Source organism: Arvicanthis niloticus, chromosome 28 (assembly GCF_011762505.2).
Source record: "Arvicanthis niloticus isolate mArvNil1 chromosome 28, mArvNil1.pat.X, whole genome shotgun sequence".
Taxonomy (NCBI): domain Eukaryota; kingdom Metazoa; phylum Chordata; class Mammalia; order Rodentia; family Muridae; genus Arvicanthis; species Arvicanthis niloticus.
In genome coordinates this window covers 2,422,307-2,445,299 of record NC_133436.1, presented here as the reverse complement: position 1 = coordinate 2,445,299, position 22,993 = coordinate 2,422,307, and the positions used below count along the sequence as shown (strand labels likewise).

Below are 22,993 nucleotides of genomic sequence, written 5' to 3'. Positions count from 1 at the left end.
CTCCTGCTTCTATGAGGATATGCCCCACCCATGCTCCCACTCCCACCTTCCCACCCACGATTTCCCCCACACTGGGGGGTCCAGCCTTCACTGGACCAAGGACCTCCTCACCCACCTGTGCCCTCTTGGTTTTCTCCTGTGTATTCTTGTGCTAATCAGCTTCCCATCCCTGTGACAGAAAACCTGGGAAAATCAACTCAGGCCGGGCAGTGGTGGCACACGCCTTTAATCCCAGCACTTGGGAGGCAGAGGCAGCCTGATCTACAGAGTGAGTTCTGGGACAGCCAGGACTACATAGAGAAATCCTGTCTCGAAGAAGAAGGAGGAGGAAGAGGAGGAGGAGGAGGAGGAGGAGGAGGAGGAGGAGGAGGAGGAGGAGGAGGAGGAGGAGGAGGAGGAAAGAAGGAAGGAAGGAGAGAAAGAAAGAAAGAAAGAAAGAAAGAAAGAAAGAAAGAAAGAAAGAAAGAAAGAAATCAACTCAGAAGAGGAAAGGTTAATTTGGCTCTTGTTTTCAGAGGTTTCATTACAGGGTCCACTGACTCCGTTGTTTGGGGCCTGAGGTTAGGCAGACATCACAGTAGGAAGTGTGTGGTGGAGCAAAGATGCCCACCTCAGAATGGTCAGCAAAGAAAGAGGAGACACAGAAGGAGAAGGATAGGGTGAGGAAAGGGAAGACAGAAAAAGACATGGGAAAGGGTCAGGTGAGAGATCATGCCCTAGGTGCTCTGATGCCTGTAAGTGTTGTCTGTAATATCCCTCGGTGATCACCATGTGCAGTGTCCTTCAGGGAAGATGCCTACATCCCACCTCATACTTTATGGCCATCCTGGAACTCCTCATCTTTGGTGCTAAGGGACATCTTAGGAGATGATTTAAGATTTTCAGCGACTCTAATTCAGAGTTACTCCCTTGTGAAATGTGGTGTCTTCATAAGACCCGTACTTAAAGACAACTTTCAAAGACATCTGAGGATGGGGCTGGAGTCTGACCACCTAGGTCATCTCTGAGGTTAGTCCTCCCTAAGCGTCACCAAGGCATCTGCAGCACTGGCTAAAAGCTACATACATAGATGTCATCACAGGACAGCATACAACTCTATGCCAAAAGGACTTTCAAATGTATTGTTCATAATTAGCTCGTAGATTATTCCTACACGTGTTATATACTTTCGGAATGTGTGCTATAACAGCTATGGTTTCTCCTGGTATTTACGAGTAGAATAGCGACACTGAGCCTGTGACCCTCAGACTTCAGGAGAGCTGGGTGCTCTCCCCGCCATACAGTAGGTACATACTGCATCAGTGTCCATGGCTACTAGAATCAGAACACAGCCAAACACCCCCAGGACATACATGCATGAGGAAGACATCAGTGAGCCTCAGTGCCCCAAAGAAGAGAGGCAGCTGATAATGGTCCATATTTTTTTCTTGGAGAGATGCAGAGGGCAGGTAGGCCTGGAGTTTCCTGCCCTGGTAATTCCACATGTGGGATTTACACAGGACTCTGACACCCAACTTCATTACCAGTTAAGAGATAATAATTGTGAGGAGTGGGATCCTTGTTATGGCCACACCCAGACAGGTGCGTGGCAGTACACGCATAAACTGCTCAACCACGGAGCCCGGCTCTTGCTGGGGTTGGAGCTGCAATGAGTGAGTCTCACAACGAAACAAATGTTTTTAGCAAATGCCTAAATGTACAACAAACCTCATAGGCTGCCATCCTCAGCATCCACCACCTACCTATCTTCCTGTGGCCACCTCATGCATCAATTACTAGTAAGTTCTGTGTTGGCCTGAAGAATATAAGAATATAAGAATGCCCCCTATAGGCTCATATAGGTTTGAATGTTTAGTCATGAGGAAGTGGCAGTGTTTGAAAAGATTTCAAGGTTAGGAGGTATGGCCTTGTTGGAGCTGTGTCACTGGGAGTGAACTTTGAGGTTTCGAAAGCACACACCAGGCCCAGCCTCTCTCCCTCTGCTTGCATATCAGGAAGAAACAGACAGATGTAGCTACTGTTCCAGCACCTGCCTGGACACTGCGGTGCTCCCCACCATGATGATAATGGACTGACCTCTGAAACTGTAAGCCAGCCCCCAATTAAATGCTTTCTTTTGTAAGAGTTGGATTAGGGGGCTGGAGAGATGGCTCAGCAGTTAAGAGCACTGACTGCTCTTCCAGAGGTCCTGAGTTCAATTCCCAGCAACCACATGGTGGCTCACAACCATCTGCAATGGGATCTGATGCTCTCTTCAGGTGTGTCTGAAGACAGCTACAGTGTACTTACAAAATAATTATCTTTGAAAAAAAAACAGTTGGGTTAGAGGCAGGCAGTGGTGACACTCACCCTTAATCCCAGCACTCAGGAGGCAGAGGCAGGTGGATTTTTGTGAGTTCTAGAGCAGCAAAGGCTACCAGAGAAACTCTGTTTAAAAAAAAAAAGTGTTGGTTTGGTCATGGTATCTCTTCACAACCACTGAAGAGTGACCAAGACAGATTCCTTTATGGATCAACCAGGTCAGGCCTCCAGAGCATATCTCTGTGTAAGTGGGAGTGTTATTAAGGGCACTGGCATTGCATACTCCTGTATCGCAGACCTCAGAACACCCAAGCAATGGGCTACAGGTACAGCACTCAGGCTCCAGACCCACTGGTGGACCCCAGCCCCAGACAGTGCCAGCACCAAAGCCTTCTTTGTGTTGTAGTATTGTTTTATTCAAAAGTAAATGCTGGCATAGGCATGCCCATGCCTCCATGCAGTCCTGGATGAGGTAAAATTGCCATGCTTGCCACAAAAGGCTGTGACTTGGTTGCAGGTGTGGCTCCATGTGGATGACAGCTGTAGATATATTTCTTACGACTTCTATCTTGGTTAAGCAACCAATCTTTCTTGAAAAAGAAAGGTCTCCTCTGGGCTTCAGCCCCTCTTGGCTGCAGAATCCATCAAGGCCTGGGAGGCTTCCCTGGGCCTTTCCTGTTAAGCAGTGATCATGAGTCTGAGCCCTTGGCCACACTTCTGAAGGTAATTCTGGTCCAGCACTAGCAACTAGACAATAAGCAGAAACTTTAGTTTCTATAGCTGTGGAATAGGATTAATAACTGATAAGTTATGGTCTGGGGAGAACTGAATGGTAGCAAGTATGCAATGGCAGGCGTTAAACAGTGCCTACCAAAGAAGCACAATAGAAATCTGGCATGCTGCTATCATTACAAACAGAAAATAAAAACATGAGCAGTCATTGCCATGGAACACTCCCACTGGCCTCGTCTGGAACTCAGGGGCGACAAAGAATTGTGAAATATGTGGAGAGGCTTTGTGTCAGTGAGAGCACCTGCCTCCTTCTGGGTGTCCCCTCACTCCAGGGGTCTGGAAGCTGCTGCTGCAGGTGGTCCCATGGAATCTGGCAGCTGAAGAAAATGGCTAGAGCCCAGGCCCTCTTCCTTTGGCTGGAAGTGCTCAGTAGGTGGGCAGTAACCCAGATTCACAGTGACTGCTTAGGGAGTAGGATGAAACAGACAGGAGCTCTGGCCTTTCCCTGTGCATGAAGAGGCACTGTAGGGAACACAGCTGGAGCTCCAGCTGGCATGATCCAGCCCAGCATGGAGCTGGGGGACATAGGGAGTCATAGCCTTGGGCACCTTTCCAGGGTTCACAGGTTTGTGGGAAGCTGAGAAAATCCTGTCACGCACAGAGAGAGAGAGAGAGAGAGAGAGAGAGAGAGAGAGAGAGAGAGAGAGAGAGAGAGAGAGGCACTGCTGGGCACTGTATACAAGTCACTCAGATCTGCCTGGATGGACAGTGTGGGCATCTTTGCAGGGGCATATGAGATATCCCCTGGGAAGTGGAAGAACATGAGCTACCAAGCTACAGAAGGCCCCAGCTGTCCATGGAGTAGAAAGGAGACCCATCCCTTAAGATTATGGTCAAAAAGAAGGGAGTACCCTCTGGCTCAGGATCCAGAACAGGGGGTAGAAAGGGCTTTACAGCTCAGGTTCAGGTCTCCTGGGAAAAGTAGCTCTTTGCAGGTGGGCTGGGTCAATCTGGCCCCTGAGGTGTGAGCAGGCCTGGATGCAGACAGACACCTGTGAGTAACACCAGGGAGTTGGGACTGTCTGTAAGAGCAAGGAGGGAGTTTGTTTCTATTCTATAATTGTGGAAGAAAGTAAATCACATAGTACTAGAAAGATCTCAAATGTCAAGCAAGGGTCTTTTAGGTTTTAAAGGAAACCTTTTAGCCTGCCTCTGTAGAAAAAAATTATTTAATAATGTCCTTCATTCATAATTGACTGCCAAAACTTCTCAACTATGGATTTTGAGCTGCTGTTGACCTGCACTGGTTAAACAGCATTCTCTGTCTGAGAAACTACTACAGAGTACAGAGAAGTTGCTAGGTTGACCTTTGATGGCCTGGTGTCCCTTCCTACCAATAAAGAACACTGCAGAAATGATCTCCTTAAGGGGGATTAGGTTGCAGGCCAATGGATCCAACTTCTTTCCTGTCATGAATATGGACTGTTAATAATTCTATAATGGTGTAAAAGGATTTTTATTAAAACTGAACTTTTTTAAAAAAAAATATGTATTTCAAAACAATAGAGAAACTTTCAGAGGAACGCAGATGCTGCTTCATCAGGACTTGAATCACAGGACCAATTCTACATGCAGAGGAAACCAAATAAACTTTTATAAATTGGAATCTTGCTTCAGATTTAGACGTTTGTTATGTTTTAATTGTATGAAACTTGGTTGTTATCATAGTTTGCTTCTCTGTTGCTGTGACAAAATACAGACCAAAAGCAACTTGAGGAGGAAAGGGCTTGCTTGGTTCATATATCGTCACAGTCCATCATTTAGGGACGTCAGTGCAGGAACTCAAGCAGGAGCAGAAGCAGGAACCATGGAGAAACTGTGACAGTTGGCATGCTCCTCAAGGATTGCTCAGCTTGCTTTCTTACAAAACCCAGGCCTACCTGCCCAGGGATAGGACTGGCCAAGATGTAGGCATCAATCATCCATCAAGAAAACATTCCACAGACATACCCGTATGACAATCTGATGGGGGCAATACCTCAGCTGAGGTCCCCTCTTCCCAGATTATGACTGGGTTTATGTCAAGTTGACAAAAACTGACAAGCACAGTCCTTAAAATATGTCAGTGAAATATGCTATTTCTTGCTGGAGTGTGTTCACTGTTCAGTCTGCTGGGTTGGAGGTGTCCTGTGTGTTGTATGTGCATCTTCAACAGAATCATACAAAGGGCATGTTCTATACCTGTCTTTAGCCTACCCCCAAAACATAGTAGCAGGCCCACAAGTGTGTGAGGCCTCCTTGATTTGGCTATGAAATGGTTAACATCAAGACTGTCTTCTTAAAGTCATCTTGATAGTTGTGTAATCTCCTGGGCCAGCTGTGGGATATACACAGTAGAAAAACAACTCCGAGACCCTGTCCTCAACAAGGTGTAAGGCAAGGACTGACTGTCAAGGTTCTCATCTGACTTCCACACTCACTGTGGCACCAATGCACCCGGGGATCACACACAGAATACGCATGCACACACACTTGTACAAACACAAATTGTAGCAAGTTTGTTTTGACTACATAAGATACTACAATATTATAAAATAAAATAAATATTACAAAATAAAAATACTTTTTATCATTTTGTCCTCAGATATAAACATTGCTTTAAAGATCTTAAAAAACAATAGTTTGATATAAAATTCCACTAAAAACGTGACTGATTAAAATCAAAAGAAGAAGAAATGGAAGTAGAGAGAGACAGAAACATCTCAAGGAAACTCTATTTCAGAGTTTCTGATTCAAGATATAATAATGCTAAATAAAGGCTCTGCTACTGTATGCCATAATAAAATTACAAAGTAGCAGTAATTCAAATGCTAGTTATTTTATATTCACAGTAAAAAAAAATTTCCTGAATAGGAAATTATAGCTAAAGCTCTTACCTGCAAGACAGTTTAGTGAGAAGAATCAAGGGTATCCCTACACATAGTTTGATGATGATAAACAAGGTAATTCTCATGTTCAGGTAATATACAGACAGTGCTATTCAGATTGCATCAATGGTAATTATAACATGAAAAATCAGGAGTGGTTTTCAAAAAGAAAAATTCTATTACTATAAACATTTGTAGGTATTAAAGCCTCAGAGCACCCTGTGTCACTGTGGTGTGACTGTAATGTGTACTTACAGCTGAGGTTGGGTGTTTAAAAGCTGGCATGTGGCAACGTTGAATCTGTACTCTTAAAATGTGAACCAATCCATAGAAATGGTTTAGGTGGCAGACTGAGAGTCCCATAGAGAATGACACAGACTAAAACTAGGGCTGATCCTCAGGAAAGCAGATAGGAACAACTCAGAGCCAAGACTAGGGAGGCTCTGGGGTGCAGTTACAGTGGATGACGGAGCTGGCTAGAGGAGACAGGTGATGGGCACAGCTCTCTTGAAGTGTCACAAGAATCCAGCACTGGGACTCTAATGAGCAGCAAGGGAAATGGGATGAATATCGATTCTGACCTCACAGGTGCAGTGTCCTTGTGGGCACTGGGTGCCTGTCACAAACAGCATCACTGATTTTTCTGCAGCCACTGGGGAGCGACCAGTGTAAGCTTGGGCCAACTCTAGCCTAGCAATTCAGTCAGACTCACAGCTTACAGAGACGGCAGGGAAGCAGAACACAACAGGACTGTCCCACAACAAATCCATGGTGGAGTTTATCTAGGGTAGCTGAGGGAATGGGGCCTTCCAGTCCATGGCAGTTTATCTAGGGGAGGTGAAGGAATGGGGACACCCTTTAGTGACTATAGTACAAAAAAGGACCAGGAAAGCTCTAGATTCCTTCCTCCAAACACCTGCTTTTCCTATTTCCTTGTTATTTCACAACCCATATATCAGCACCAGCTTCAGCGGTGAAGGCCCAGGTGCACACGTCTGGCCTGATTGGTCTGATTAGTAGACCAGTTTGCCTACAACTTGTATTATTTCAAAGATTTCAACTTGTAAAAGAGTTGGTTTCATAGCAGTTTGTGCTTAGTATTTTGTACCAGAAACTGCCATGTAGAACCATAGGTATGAAATTAATATCTTGTACAGATGAGTTATCTAGTAATCAGCTTGTGCACAATTTATTACACTGAATTTCAGTTATACCTTCTAGAAAAGCCACTTATTGTCATATCTCCTGTTTCCAGTCATACCTGTTGCCTAACACAAAAAATAATACATTCAAAGGTTCTGGACACACTTCAGGGAATTTCTGAGAAAGTTCACATTTGAATTTGTTGAGGCAAAAGCGAAAGACTGCAAAAAGTAGTGTTTTCTGAAATGCAACCCAGTAAGTGGACATTCAGAAAATGTGCAAGCAACAGTCTCTCAGTCACACAGGATCAGCAACAAAAGTGTTCACCGTGGGGTCTAAACGACTGTCTGTCTTAGGGTTACTATTCTTGTGATCAAACACTATGACCAAAACCACTTTGGAGAGAAAGGGGTGTATTTTGCTCACAGCTCCACCTAACAGTTCATCATCAAAAGCAGTGAAGGCACAAACTCATGCAGAGCAGGAACCTGGAGGCAGGGGCTGATGCAGAGGCCTTGGAGGATGCTGCTTACTCACTTACTCCTCATGGCTTTGATTGACCTGCCTTCTTATAGATCCAGGACCACCTGCTTATAGGTGAGCACCACCTGCAATGGTCTGGGTCCTTCCCTATCAATCACTAATTAAGAAAACGCTTTACAGTTGGATCTCAGGAAGGCATTTTTAACTGAGGTTTTAACTGAGGTTTCCTCCTTTTGGATAACTCTAGCTTGTGTCAAGTAACCAATGAGTCAAGCCCTGTCTCCTAATGGTTCCACATTTCTCCCAATAGTGCTTCCACCTGAGACAAGTATTAAAAAAAACACTATCTTGCAGAGATACATCAGACGCAAACCATAACAATACCTACATAAACCATATAATGATATTTGAACAAAACAGGGTAAGAAACAGGTAGCCATTACCTACTTCCAAGTTGAAATGGTGTTTTAGTGTTTGGGGTACGTACTAGCACAGTGACTGACATGGTGACTGAGTGGAGTGGGCACTGACACGATTGATATGGTATCTGAGTGTTTGTGGTGGGCACGGACACAGTGATTAACATGGTGTCTGAGTGTTTTGGGGGGCACACTGACACAGTAGTGTAAATTTGCATTTTACTTTCCCTTAACACCTTTCATCCAGAACTCACACTCACCAGCGTCTCTTCTTTTGTACTATTGGAGAAAATAATGAGAGGGTGGTCCTTGACACCAGTCTCAAGTGATGGCCCCTCCAGGAAATCAAGTCGTCACAGGCTGGGGAGGGGCAGAGTTTTAGGCACACTAGCCAATGGGAGAGGTGGAGTCCCAGTTGCTGCTGTGCTGGCTCCTGTGGCTCTCAACTTGAAATTCCTCTTATAAACAGCTGGGAGATAGCATGAAGCTTCATACCCCAAGGGACTAGGAGCCTGAACAGCTACCGTAAATTGTCACCCACTCATCTGAGAAACTTTTCTACCAAAAGGAAAACTCCCTATGGTATACGGATCACTCTCAGCCTCTCTGGTGCTGGCAGCTGCCATGAGCTCTGAGCACAGTGCATCATAAAGCTAACAACACCACAGCAAAGTCAGGAATAAATGGAGGGAACTTATGCAGAAGAAACAAACTAAAGCAAGTTGATTCTAATTAGAATATGGATAAACTTTGGTTGGTAATAAAAGGAAATAAAAATGAAAGAGAAAAGAATAGAGGGAGTGAAGACAGGGCTTTAGGGCCACTCCTTTTTTAAAAAACACACTCAAATGAGGCATTTCTATGGGTCAAACTGTGGTCAGGCAAATAGTTCAATTTCCAAGTAGTTTGGTTTCATCATAATACTGAAAATGGGGTTCTAAAGGGCCTGTCACTTGTGGCCTGCATGTCCCTGGGACCCACAAATGCCTGCACCCATATGCACATTTTATCTTTTCTCCACTAATCACCTGTTAAATGCATGGCACAGAAAATGGCTATGTTAAAAAGCAGAGCAGGCTTGGAATGCAGAGTAGTTTCTTTAAACTGGTGAAAAAGAATGAGGTCCACATCTGCAAAGAAAGCCTTTCAAGGGAATGGGAAAAATGAACGAAATTTGCTTATTCCAGAAGGTCTGGCCCAAATCCCTCTGTGGCCAGGCTTGGGACCTCAACCACATTCTTGCTTTGATGTCTTCAAACACATGGATGTGCCAAAGTTGAGCAAATCCATGACATATTCCCCAGAATATGAATCATTTTATCTTTCAAATACCAAAAGGAATCATAAGAACCATCTAACTGGAGACTGAGAAGACTAGACTGAGTATGGCTCATCCATCTTCTAGCCCTGGGATGTGCTCATCCTGAAGAGATCCATGTGGGGCATCTAGGTAGACAGCATAGGGTCATGACAGCACAGGGCCATGGCAGCATAGGGCCATGACAGCATAGGGTCATGACAGCACAGGGTCATGACAGCATAGGGCCATGACAGCACAGGGCCATGACAGCACAGGGCCATGACAGCACAGGGCCATGACAGCACAGGGCCATGACAGCACAGGGCCATGACAGCACAGGGCCATGACAGCACAGGGCCATGACAGCACAGGGCCATGACAGCACAGGGCCATGATAACATAGGGCCATGGCAGCACAGGGCCATGACAGCATAGGGCCATGACAGCATAGGGTCATGACAGCACAGGGCCATGACAGCACAGGGCCATGACAACATAGGACCATGGCAGCATAGGGCCATGACAGCACAGGGCCATGACAGCACAGGGCCATGACAGCACAGGGCCATGACAGCACAGGGCCATGACAGCACAGGGCCATGACAGCATAGGGCCATGACAGCACAGGGCCATGACAGCACAGGGCCATGACAGCACAGGGCCATGACAGCACAGGGCCATGACAGCACAGGGCCATGACAGCACAAGGCCATGATAACATAGGGCCATGGCAGCACAGGGCCATGACAGCACAGGGCCATGACAGCACAGGGCCATGACAGCACAAGGCCATGGCAGCACAGGGCCATGACAGCACAGGGCCATGACAGCATAGGGTCATGACAGCACAGGGCCATGACAGCACAGGGCCATGACAGCACAAGGCCATGACAGCACAGGGCCATGACAGCACAGGGCCATGACAGCACAGGGCCATGACAGCACAGGGCCATGACAGCATAGGGCCATGACAGCACAGGGCCATGACAGCACAGGGCCATGACAGCACAGGGCCATGACAGCACAGGGCCATGACAGCACAGGGCCATGACAGCATAGGGCCATGACAGCACAGGGCCATGACAGCACAAGGCCATGACAGCACAGGGCCATGACAGCACAGGGCCATGACAGCACAGGGCCATGACAGCACAGGGCCATGACAGCACAGGGCCATGACAGCACAAGGCCATGGCAGCACAGGGCCATGACAGCACAGGGCCATGACAGCATAGGGTCATGACAGCACAGGGCCATGACAGCACAGGGCCATGACAGCACAGGGCCATGACAGCATAGGGCCATGACAGCACAGGGCCATGACAGCACAGGGCCATGACAGCACAGGGCCATGACAGCACAGGGCCATGACAGCACAGGGCCATGACAGCACAAGGCCATGATAACATAGGGCCATGGCAGCACAGGGCCATGACAGCACAGGGCCATGACAGCACAGGGCCATGACAGCACAAGGCCATGGCAGCACAGGGCCATGACAGCACAGGGCCATGACAGCATAGGGTCATGACAGCACAGGGCCATGACAGCACAGGGCCATGACAGCACAAGGCCATGATAACATAGGGCCATGGCAGCACAGGGCCATGACAGCACAGGGCCATGACAGCACAGGGCCATGACAGCACAAGGCCATGGCAGCACAGGGCCATGACAGCACAGGGCCATGACAGCATAGGGTCATGACAGCACAGGGCCATGACAGCACAGGGCCATGACAGCACAAGGCCATGACAGCACAGGGCCATGACAGCACAGGGCCATGACAGCACAGGGCCATGACAGCACAGGGCCATGACAGCACAGGGCCATGACAGCATAGGGTCATGACAGCACAGGGCCATGACAGCACAGGGCCATGACAGCACAGGGCCATGACAGCACAGGGCCATGACAGCACAGGGCCATGACAGCACAGGGCCATGACAGCACAGGGCCATGACAGCACAGGGCCATGACAGCATAGGGTCATGACAGCACAGGGCCATGACAGCACAGGGCCATGACAGCACAAGGCCATGACAGCACAAGGCCATGACAGCACAGGGCCATGGCAGCACAGGGCCATGACAGCACAGGGCCATGACAGCACAGGGCCATGACAGCATAGGGTCATGACAGCACAGGGCCATGACAGCACAGGGCCATGACAGCACAGGGCCATGACAGCACAGGGCCATGACAGCATAGGGTCATGACAGCACAGGGCCATGACAGCACAGGGCCATGACAGCACAAGGCCATGACAGCACAAGGCCATGACAGCACAGGGCCATGACAGCACAGGGCCATGACAGCACAAGGCCATGACAGCACAGGGCCATGACAGCACAGGGCCATGACAGCACAGGGCCATGACAGCACAAGGCCATGACAGCACAGGGCCATGACAGCACAGGGCCATGACAGCACAGGGCCATGACAGCACAGGGCCATGACAGCACAGGGCCATGACAGCACAGGGCCATGACAGCACAAGGCCATGACAGCACAGGGCCATGACAGCACAGGGCCATGACAGCACAGGGCCATGACAGCACAGGGCCATGACAGCACAGGGCCATGATAACATAGGGCCATGGCAGCACAGGGCCATGGCAGCACAGGGCCATGGCAGCACAGGGCCATGGCAGCACAGGGCCATGACAGCACAGGGCCATGGCAGCACAGGGCCATGGCAGCACAGGGCCATGGCAGCACAGGGCCATGACAGCACAGGGCCATGACAGCACAGGGCCATGGCAGCACAGGGCCATGACAGCACAGGGCCATGACAGCACAGGGCCATGACAGCACAGGGCCATGACAGCACAGGGCCATGACAGCACAGGGCCATGACAACATAGGACCATGGCAGCATAGGGCCATGGCAGCATAGGGCCATGACAGCACAGGGCCATGACAGCACAGGGCCATGACAGCACAGGGCCATGACAACATAGGACCATGGCAGCATAGGGCCATGACAGCACAGGGCCATGACAGCACAGGGCCATGACAGCACAGGGCCATGACAGCACAGGGCCATGACAGCACAGGGCCATGACAGCACAGGGCCATGGCAGCACAGGGCCATGGCACCCTTGGCACCTTGAATCCTCAAGTACAGCTGCCATGGTGGTGGGAATTAAGCAAAAGGCTACAGAGTGCAGAATAAGGTGAACTAGCTACTATAGCATCCAGTGCTGCTTCATGCCCCACCCTTTCTTTTCTCTTCATCTCTACCTCCCCTCAAGGTACAGTCATGAAAGAGGTACTGGCTCATCTTTATTGAAGGATATTATTTCCACTGTTTCTATGAGGGTTTTCTTAAGAGGAGGGACTCTCAGATGGGGGTCAGTCCTACAGAAGAGGAATCCAGCAAGGGCCTCCAATGGAAACTGCCCATCCACTTCAATAGCTAAGCCATGGGTTCTTTCTCTCCTTTCTTCTTGTATTCTTACCAACAGGTTGGCCATCACTCAGCCACAAATAGCTGAAGTTTCCCATCTAAGGTGGCTGTGACAAGCTGTAATAAAAAGTAGAGTACTGTATTAATTAAGCCATTTTTCATTTATTGAGTAACCAATGAGAAGTAGCTACAAAGTTTATACATTATTTGAAATGTTCAGGTCAAAGAGCAAAATCTATTAAATTAGTAAAGTCTGCTGCAACAGTGATACCTATACTCCATCAGTCCAACACACACAGTGTAATAATACCTTCACACCAATAATCCAACCTATGTTCTACTGATGCTTTAGTATCTGCGATACTTTGACCTTAGGAGCATTCTGAGTTTAAGGGCAACCAGGAAGACAAGATCTTATTTCCAAAAGAGAGGTTAGAGAGTAAAGAACTCACGGGACATTGTCAAGCAGACCAACATGTGCCTGCAGGAGTCTCAGGGAAACAAAGAAAAGAAGCAGAGAGAATATTTAAAGAAGGGTTTTATTTTATATATAAATGAGATGAAAATAAACACCTGTGTTCAACAAGCTCCCAAGATGAACTAAAGGAGCTTCCCACGCATCCATGATGTAGTTAGTAATTCAGAGCCAAACCAGGCTGAACCATAGAGACAGCAGAAAAAAGGCAGCTCATCACCAGACTAAGGCAATTGACAGACTAAAGAGAATGAGAGAAAAGGTGTCTGCCAACCAAGTATCCTGTGTGGAGTAAATACACTTGAGTCATGATTGACACTTCCCACGTAAGTAAAGGCCAAGGAAGTTCATGACACTAGACCCAAGTGTCCCATAAGAAGGGCTGGAGGGGGCTCTACAACTAGAGTAAAAGGACTTTAAACATGAACTCAAAGATACATGAGGATAAAGCTCTCAATAAAGGCAGAGATATGAGTAGCTATGAGATGAACTTTACTGTAATAGAACTCTGTAACTTATTTTATGTGTATGGGTGTTTTGCCTCCATGTGTATCTATGTGCCATGCAGATGCAGTGCCGTGGAGGCCAGAGGAGGGCATCAGATTGCCTGGACTGAAGTTACACATGGTTGAGAGCCATTACGTAGGTGCTGGGAATTGAGTCCAGGTCCTCTGAAAAGCAATCAGAATTCTTAACCACTGTGCCATTACTTCAGGCCCTCAGTAACTATTTTTAAGAGACAAATACATTAGTAAAATAATTGTTTATGTCAAAAAATTAATATTGTAATTTGGATTTATAACTCTACATTTTGATACATTTATTTAAGAAGCAAGTGCATTTTAAAGTTATTATTTTGACTTATATTTTGATTAGCATACTATATAAATAAGATTATAATTTTTAATTTTAATAACTGAAAGAAGGTCAGTAGATGTTTGTCTTAGAGGCATTCTTTGCCCAAGCTTGGCAACCTGAGATTGACCTCAGGAAATCAGGTAAAGGTAGAATGAGAGATCAAGCTGAAAAACAGCAGGAACAAATGTGTAGATAGAAAAGGCATAGTTCTGTGTGTTACTGAAGTTATTCTAGTATAGATAAAATTCAAATATTTCAGCTATAATAGGCTAAATGGAATCTCTATACAAAGACAGCATCTATGACATATACACAAAAGAAAAATGAAGTACTTTGAACCATTTTACTGTAAGAACTGACTAAAGACAATGTAAGAACATGATGCAAGGAGGAGGAGCTAAACCCATGTGGAGAAAGTACAGGAATCAGCTTCCTCCTTATCTATAATTATTTTAAATGCAAGTATATTGAACTCAACAAAAATTGTAGAGATTGGAAAAATGATCCACCTATATGCTGTCTACAAGAAACTCATTTTAGATACAAAACCACAAATATATTGAACTAGAAAGATTATATTCCACGCAAATAACAACCAAAAGTGAGTGGAGATGACTCAGAAAAAAAGAGACTTTAAATTTAAAAGGTTAAGAGAAAAGGGTATTGTATATTGATTGACATTTTAATAGCACAGGACACAATGATACAAAAAGTCATATATATCACAGAGACCACCCAAATAAATATATTATAGAGAAATAGAAAGGCTTAAGAGAAATATTTTTTACAATAACAGCAGTTTTAATACTCTTCTGTCTTCTCTTATCTCCACTGACAGAAGGTAAATGTACAAAGGGCTTAAGCAAATGTGGTAAACCAACAAGATACAGAAAACAGAACATACCAAACAAGAAGATGTGCATTCTTCTCAACTACCTAGGAGGAGGGCTCTAGAATAGACCATTTGTTAAATTACATTTCAGTATATTGAACAAGACAGGTATGATACAAAGTACCCACTCTGTCCACATTAAATGAAGATAGACCCTAACAATTGTAAAAATTAAATTCTTTTTTTTTTTTGAGTCAAGATCTCAAGTACCCTTAAACTAGGGCAGAGGATGACCTTGAACTTCTGATTTTCCTGCTTCTACCTCACAAGTGTAGGGTTTACAGGCATGTACAGAGTACTGGGTTATACAGCACTGAAACTGAACCCAGGGTTCATGCATGCTATGCAAACCCTTGCAAAACCAATAGATCACAGAAACTGTCTTTGAGATATGACTAAAAATGAAAATCTAGCATGCAAAAAGTGAGCAAAGGAGAAGGTCTAAAAACAAGTTATAAATGTTTATATTTAAAATCAACAACTTAACTTTACAACTTAAAGAACTAGAAACAAGTCTCTTAGGAAGAACAACTCTCAGAGCTGTCAGAAGAAAGGAAATAAATATTAAAAATACGTATGAACATGCAAACAAGACTGGAAGTTAATGGTCTGGAGAGAAGGGGGGAACTTTTTTTTCAGTGATGCAGCCACTGAAAGCTGATCATGATCCCGTAAACAATCACTCATCCATGATCATATAATAACTTAAATTTTGGGACAGACAGACAGACAGACAAACACATACACATATACACACAAAATCGCATGCACACAGATGCATGCATACCCACTCACACAGAGGACATAAGAGAACAATGGGAGATGAATATGATCAAAATATATTATATACATATAAAATTCTCACTGGAACATTAAGATTATTCTGTTCTTTAAGATAATTTATATATATATATATATATATATATATATATATATATATATATATAAACTAATTTACTTTTACCTATTAAAATTTGACAAAGATTGCATAGAAATATATACAGTGTACAACATGACATTTTAAGTAAAAATAGTTAACATTAAAAAATAGGAAAAATCAATGAAACCAGAAATTGATTTTTTGAAAAGATCAACAGAATTGACAAGTCTGGCTAAATGAACTAAGAAAAACAGAGAATATTAAAATTACTTCATTTAAAACTGGGTGCCATTCCCACTGATAATACAGAAAAAACCATCATAAAAAGTATTATGAACAATTTTATATAATCAGATTGAATAGTTTCCCACATAAGTGCATATACAGTCACACAAATAAATACATACTGCATATACACAACACACACACATACATACACAGCACACAAACACATACATACCACACACATACATACCACACACACATATACACATACCACACAAAACATACACATACACACACATCAAGACTTCCCACACTCACAAATATATAACACACATATATACCACATATATAGTCATATACCACACACATATTACATGCACACACATATATACATACCATCAACTCATAATAAAGACATATCACACACATTCACATACCAATGCATACCATATATATCACACATGCCACACATACATACCAAATACACATCCACACACCATACACTACACAAAGAGACCACATGCATGCATTCACACCACACACACCACAGTCATTCACATGCCATACACACACACACACAAACATATACATAGTCACATATTACACCACACACACACATACAACAAAATACACATGTTCACACATTAAACCACAATACATACATATACATATATTACAACACACACACATACACAAATCTCAAGGTGCCTGTAGCTAGTAAGAGTGAATCATGACTAAAACATGTAATGGATCTGTGTAGGAGTACACATTTCTAATTCTAACACACTGGAATCTGGAACAGGAGGATCACAGGTTCAAGGCTAATCTAGGATACATAGTAAGACCATGTCTCTAAAAACATATTTTTTTATTAAGAAAAAATCTAGTCCTGATAGTTTTACCAGTGAATTAATTCAATTTTTTAAAGAAATTTTAATTTTTGATGTAATATAATCACATCTTCCCCCTAACCAAACTCTCCCACATATACTTCCTTGCATTCTTTCAAATTCATAGCTTCACTTTTTATTGTTACACACATGTGTATATGCACATATATGTGAATGTATATATGTATATATATACATATATGTGTATATATGTATGTGTATATATATGTGTATATACATATATATATATATACATACATATATACACACACATTCCTAAATATAACCCACTATACAGTGTTATCTGTATGTATGTTTTCGGGGCTGACTATTTGGTATTGGATGACCAATCAGTGTGCTCTTCCCTGGGGAGGACCATTTCTCCCACTCTCAGCATTTCTTAGTTGCCTGTAGTTCTTTTTGTAAGGTTGAAGCCTCCTGAGCTTTCTCCTGTCCACTGTGGCATGTCTACTGTTCTTCATCTCATGTTTAAGTAGTCATGTTGGTGAAACTTGATGGGTATAGCTTCTCACATTCCTAGGAGACACAGTCTCACAGCAAACTCCCTGATCCTCTGGGTCTTAGCAATTGTTTTGCCGTATCTCCTGAAATGATCTCTGAACCTTAGGAACAGAAGTAGTACTGTGGACCTATCTGTTGGGACTGGGTTCTACAACACTGAGTTTTGATTGGTTGTGGTTTCGGTGATGGTCTCTATCTACAGCAAAGACAAACCTCCTTGATGAGGGGTGAGGACTACACATATCTGTTGGTATAAGGGTGAGTATTTAGAATGTAGGTAGGGATCATGCTGGTTTAGTAAAGTTTTGGTTGTATATTCTCCTCCATAATTCATGACTTAACTAGCCAGCTTTGGCTAGGTTTCCAGGACCAGAGAAAATTTCCCACTTGTTAAGTCAGTCTTAAGACCAAATGAACTTTTGGTTACCACCAAGTTATGTGTACCACTACTACACCCTTTGGGTTAGCTTGCTATACTGGTTGTTGTGGTAGTTCACAGGCATCAGGAAGAACTTTTGGTTGCTTCCTTCCATCAAAAGCTTACATGACACCTTCTGTTAACAGAAAAGGTAGTCCTTAGGGAAGAGGCTTTCAGGTCATTTTCGGGCTAGCAGCCTCTGTGCCCTGTGTCTGAAATGCATGGTGTCTTTAGCAATGCAGACTTGCCTTGACTTCTGAGAGAAACCATGGGCAACAATAATAGTCTATAATATTTTGAGAGTCTGTGATTATATCTGCCTAGACAGAGTAATCATCCCTTAATAATTCTGCATCACTAAGATCTGTCATATGATCCTGGGCCAGAAGGCTGAAGATTTGATGCTCCAACGTTTTGTAGCATAGGGACTGTCCAGGTGTTCAGCGGTATCTATAAATTGGCTATGTTTTAGAAGCTATGCTTTGTGCTTCCCATAATTTCAGTTAACTCAGTCATTCTGGACTTCTGATGGGTTGAAAACTTATAGTCTCATAACCAATCCTTGCTATTTACTTTGAGAGAGAAGATTTGAGTGGATGGTTTTCAGCTGACATTCATTCTAAAGCCAAGAAAAAAGCCAGGTTCAAAACTAAGTGTTTTAGTTAGGAGAGATGACAGAGGTTCTGGTTAGTCAACAAAATGATGGACTGGGTATTAGGACTATCTTGTACCTCACTGGTACAAATTGGTATAATTATGCTCTAATTGTATTTTGAGAGAAAAGTTTTATTGTAACAGGAGGGGTGATATGTAGGAGGAGCTAAGGTGGGAGGAGTATTGAGAGGAAGAGAAGGAGCAAGGAGAGGAGAAGCTGAGAGAGAGAAAGAAAGGGGGGGAGGACATGGAGGCAGATGTTCACGTGTCTCCACCAGTCAAAGATAGTTGATATATCTAGGTTGGGTATTGGGTTACACTTCTGATTGAGCATTATGAAACTTATAAAGCTTTTGATTAACATTTTAAAAGATGTATAAAAGCAAAAAGGAAAGGGGGCATGGATAGGGGTTTTCTAGGGAGGGGAAAGGGGATGGCATCTGAAATGTAAATAAAATATCCAATAAAAAATAAATAAAAAATTATTTTGAGAGTCCGTTGAACAACCCTGACCCAAAACTCAAAAGATGGCTTCCAGTGCCTTACATTGGGGTTCTTGTTAGATGTTTTTTGGGTATTGGAGAGATCACTGTCATCTAAGATGAGAAACTTTCACATTAAGAACATACACACACACACACACACACACACACACACAGAGAGAGAGAGAGAGAGACAGAGACAGAGACAGATACAGAGACACACAGAGAGACATAGACAGAGAGACACAGACACAGACCCCTTCACACACACACACACAGACACATATCATAAAGTTTAAGGTTCACATTTCTTAGATAAATAGTAGTGTGATTCCTCATGGCTTTTTCCCGTGTGTTCTTATATCTATTTTGTATCTCTGCCCTTTCCTAATTAGAGCCTCTCATTCCCATGTCACTGATCAGATCATTTTTTACCTTTTCTTCTGCGCTCTATTGCTTCTCCTTTACCATATCCCCAGAAATGGCCCCTTTTAACTTTACTGATTTCTGCAGTTATTCCAGGGTATGTACACACATCTGAAGATTTGGGGCTAGGATCCTTGTTGAGGACCACCCTGGCCTACGCTTGGGGCCCAAAATGTCCCGGACTGCTCTGCTGCTCCGGTCTGCGGGTCGGGGTCTAGCAAGAGAGAGAGTGGGGGAAGAAGGGGAAGAGACTCGAAGAATGGAGACAAGCCAGAGTGTGTGACCAAGTCTCATTTCTCATTTATTGTCTCTCTCTTATTGTCTCCTCCTATTGCAAGGAAATCCTGGGTATTTATAAGCACAAGCAGGGGAACACAGCTGAAGACACTTTACCATGCAGCTGGGGTCACTAAACAGCAAAACAAGCTATGTGGGATAAACAAGATGTTTATCAGCGTGTGCTTCAGCTGTTGTAGGCTGTTGAAAAACAAGTCTCTTATCAGGGTTTATGGCTCGAGATGGCTGCAAAGTTGATAGCCGATTTCTGCTAGAAGTCGGCTCCCAACAATCCTCAGATGAGAGAAAATATGTGACATTTGTATTTCTGGGTCTGAGTCACCTCACTCAATATGTTTTAGTTGCAGCCATTTATCTGAAAAGTTAGTTACTTCATTTTTCTTCACAGCTGACTAGTATTCCATAGTGTATATGCACTGCATTATCATTAATAATCATTTGAAGAGCACTTAGGTTGTTTCTGTTTCCTAGCTATTGAGAATTGGGCAGCAATGAACATGGCTGACCAAGTTATCAGTGAAGTGGGGAGTAAATTTCATTCTTCTGCGTGTGGACATCCAGTTTTCCCAGCACCATTTGTGGAAGATGCTCCTTTCTCCAGCTTATGGGTTTAGGGAGCATCCTTGTTTGACATCCTTTATGTTGACATCACATAAACTCATGTTTGGGTTTTAATTTTTATTACTATTGTCTGATGTGTATTATCTGCTTGGTGCCAATGCCATTTGTTTTCTTAATGTGGCTCTATAATATATCCACAGACCTGGACTTGTCCTCATTTCTACATTGTTCTTTATGTTCAGGATACTTTTGGCTATTGGTCTATTGTGGTTCCATTTGGATTTTGGATTACCGTTTTCTAATTCTGTAAATGAGATGGGAATTTTGATTGGGATTGCATTGAATCTATAAATAGCTTTTATTAAAATGATCATTTCCACAATGTAATTCTACCAATCCATGAGCATGAGATATTTTTTGATTTCTTAGTTTTTTTTTTTTCTTTATCTCTTTCTTTAGAGGTTTTCATTGTGGAGGTCCTTCACTTCTTTCATTCCTAAGACATTTTCTTTTCAAACTTTTATTTTAACAGGAAGGGTGATATGTAGGAGGAGCTAAGGTGGGAGGAGTGCTGAGAGGAAGAGAAGGAGTAAGGAGAGGAGGAGGAGAGGAGAAGCTAGGTGATGAGAGAGAGAAAGAGAGGGGGGGACATGGAGGCAGATGTTCACATGTCTCCACCAGTCAAAGATAGTTGATATATCTAGGTTGGGTATTGGGTTACACTTCTGATTGAGCATTACCAAACTTATAAAGCCTTTGATTAATATTTTTTAAAAATTGTATAAAAGCAAAAAGGGAAAGGGAACATGGGATAGGGGTTTTCTAGGGAGGGGAAATGTGGAAAGGAGAGGGCATCTGAAATGTAAATAAAATATCCAATAAAAAAGACATTTTCTTTTCTTTGAGGCGATTGTGAATAAGATTATATCCATAATTTCTTTCTCTGTACATTTGTGGTTGATGTATTAACAGGCCATTTATTTGTACAAGTTGATTCTGTATCTTGCCACATTGCTGAATTTGTTTATTGTTTGTAGAACTTTTCTGGTAGAATCTTTAGGATCCCTAATATATAGTATCATGTCATCAGCAAATAGGGATAGTTTGACTTCTTTCCCTATTTGTATCCTTTCAATCTTTTCCTCGTCTTATTTCCCCAGGTAGTGCTTGAGCACAACACTGAATAGAAGTGGGATTCTGGATATCCATGTCTTACTCCTGTGATGGGATTGCTTTAAGCTTTGTTCCATTGAGGATTATGATAGCTGTGGGTTCTCATATATAGCTTTTATTATGTTGAGCTATGTTCCCTCTACCCCTACTCTATCCTGAACTTTTACCATAAAGACATGTTGGATTTTGTCAAAGGTTTTCTCTGTGTCTATTGAGATGATCGTGTGGTTCTTATCCTTAAGCCCTTCTATGTAATACATTAACATTTATTGACTTGCATTTGTTGAATCGCTCCTACATTCAAATATATAGCCAGCTTGCTCATAGTGTATAATCTTTTTGATGTACATCTATATAGTGTCCATATATATTCTTGAGAATTTCTTCATGAATCTTTATCAGAAATATTGTTCTATAGTTCTTTTTGTTGCTGTGTCTTTATCTAGTTTGGATGTTAGAGTGATGCTGGCTTTGTAGAAGGAGTTAGGTAGTGCTCCTTCTGTTTCTGTCTTTTAAAAGAATTATAAGAATGGCTGGCTGTAATCTTTGAATGCCTGGTAGAATTCTGCTGTAAATCCTCTGAACCTAGCCCCACCCCCTTTTTAAAATCTATAACACTTTGTATTATTATTACTTCAATGTCATTTTGATGTGTCTATTAGGGCTTTTAAATTTATTCTTGGTTTAATTTTGGTGGTTTGGTTCAATCGAGAAATTCATCCATTATTTTTGTTTGTTTTCCAGTTTAATGGAGTACATGTTTTTTAACATATTACCTTAACATATATACCTATAATATTCTGAATTCCTTTAGTGTCTATTGTAAAGTTTCCTTGTCTACTTCTGAGTCTACTAACTGAGTTTTCTTTCATTTGGATAGTTGGACAAAGAGTCTGCCAGCCTTGTCTATCTCCTCAAAGAGCTAGCTATCTTTAGACTTACTAGTTCTTTGTGTTTTCTTTGTTTCTATTTCATTGATGTCAGCTCTGAATTCTACTATTTCTTGCCATTGACTGGGTTTGGACCTGGTTTGTTCCTATTTTTTTTACAACTTTTAAAGTTGCATCATTAAGTAATTTATCTGTGGACTGATTTAGAGTTAGACACTTCCCTCGTAGGACTACTTTCTATGTGTCCCACAAGTTTTTGTTGTGCTATGTTTTTGTTTTCATTTAGTTCCAGAATTTCTTTTTATTTATTTCTTTTCTGACACGTTCCTCATTGAGTAATGAGTTGATTGATCTCCATGAGTATTGTAATTACTAGAGATTTGTTTGCTGTCAATTTTATGTTTTATTGCATTGTGATCAGATCAGGACAAAAAGGATTTATTTCAATCTTTTTGAATTTTTAAAGATTTGGGTTTTATCCCAGTCTGTGGTCTATTTTAAAAGTTTCCATGTGGTGATGAGTATAACGTGTATTCTTTGTTGTTTGGCTGGAATATTTAGTAGATAACTATCAAGCCCATTTGATGTATGGTATCAATGAATTCTGATATTTCTGTTTATTTGTATCTAGAA

At 43.0% G+C, this 22,993-nt stretch overlaps 1 protein-coding gene across 14 annotated transcripts in view; it reads right to left on the bottom strand.

Annotated features, from left to right (window-relative positions):
• Positions 1-12,580: 12,580 nt before the first annotated feature.
• Positions 12,581-22,993, bottom strand: part of Wdr27 (WD repeat domain 27) — a 111,230-nt gene continuing 100,817 nt past the window's right edge. For all 14 annotated transcript variants that reach the window (XM_076926553.1, XM_076926558.1, XM_076926561.1 and 11 more), the window contains one exon: positions 12,581-12,834. In XM_076926553.1, coding sequence (XP_076782668.1) covers positions 12,784-12,834 — 51 coding nt within the window. In that variant the 3' untranslated portion in view covers positions 12,581-12,783. The remainder of the gene's footprint in view (positions 12,835-22,993) is intronic.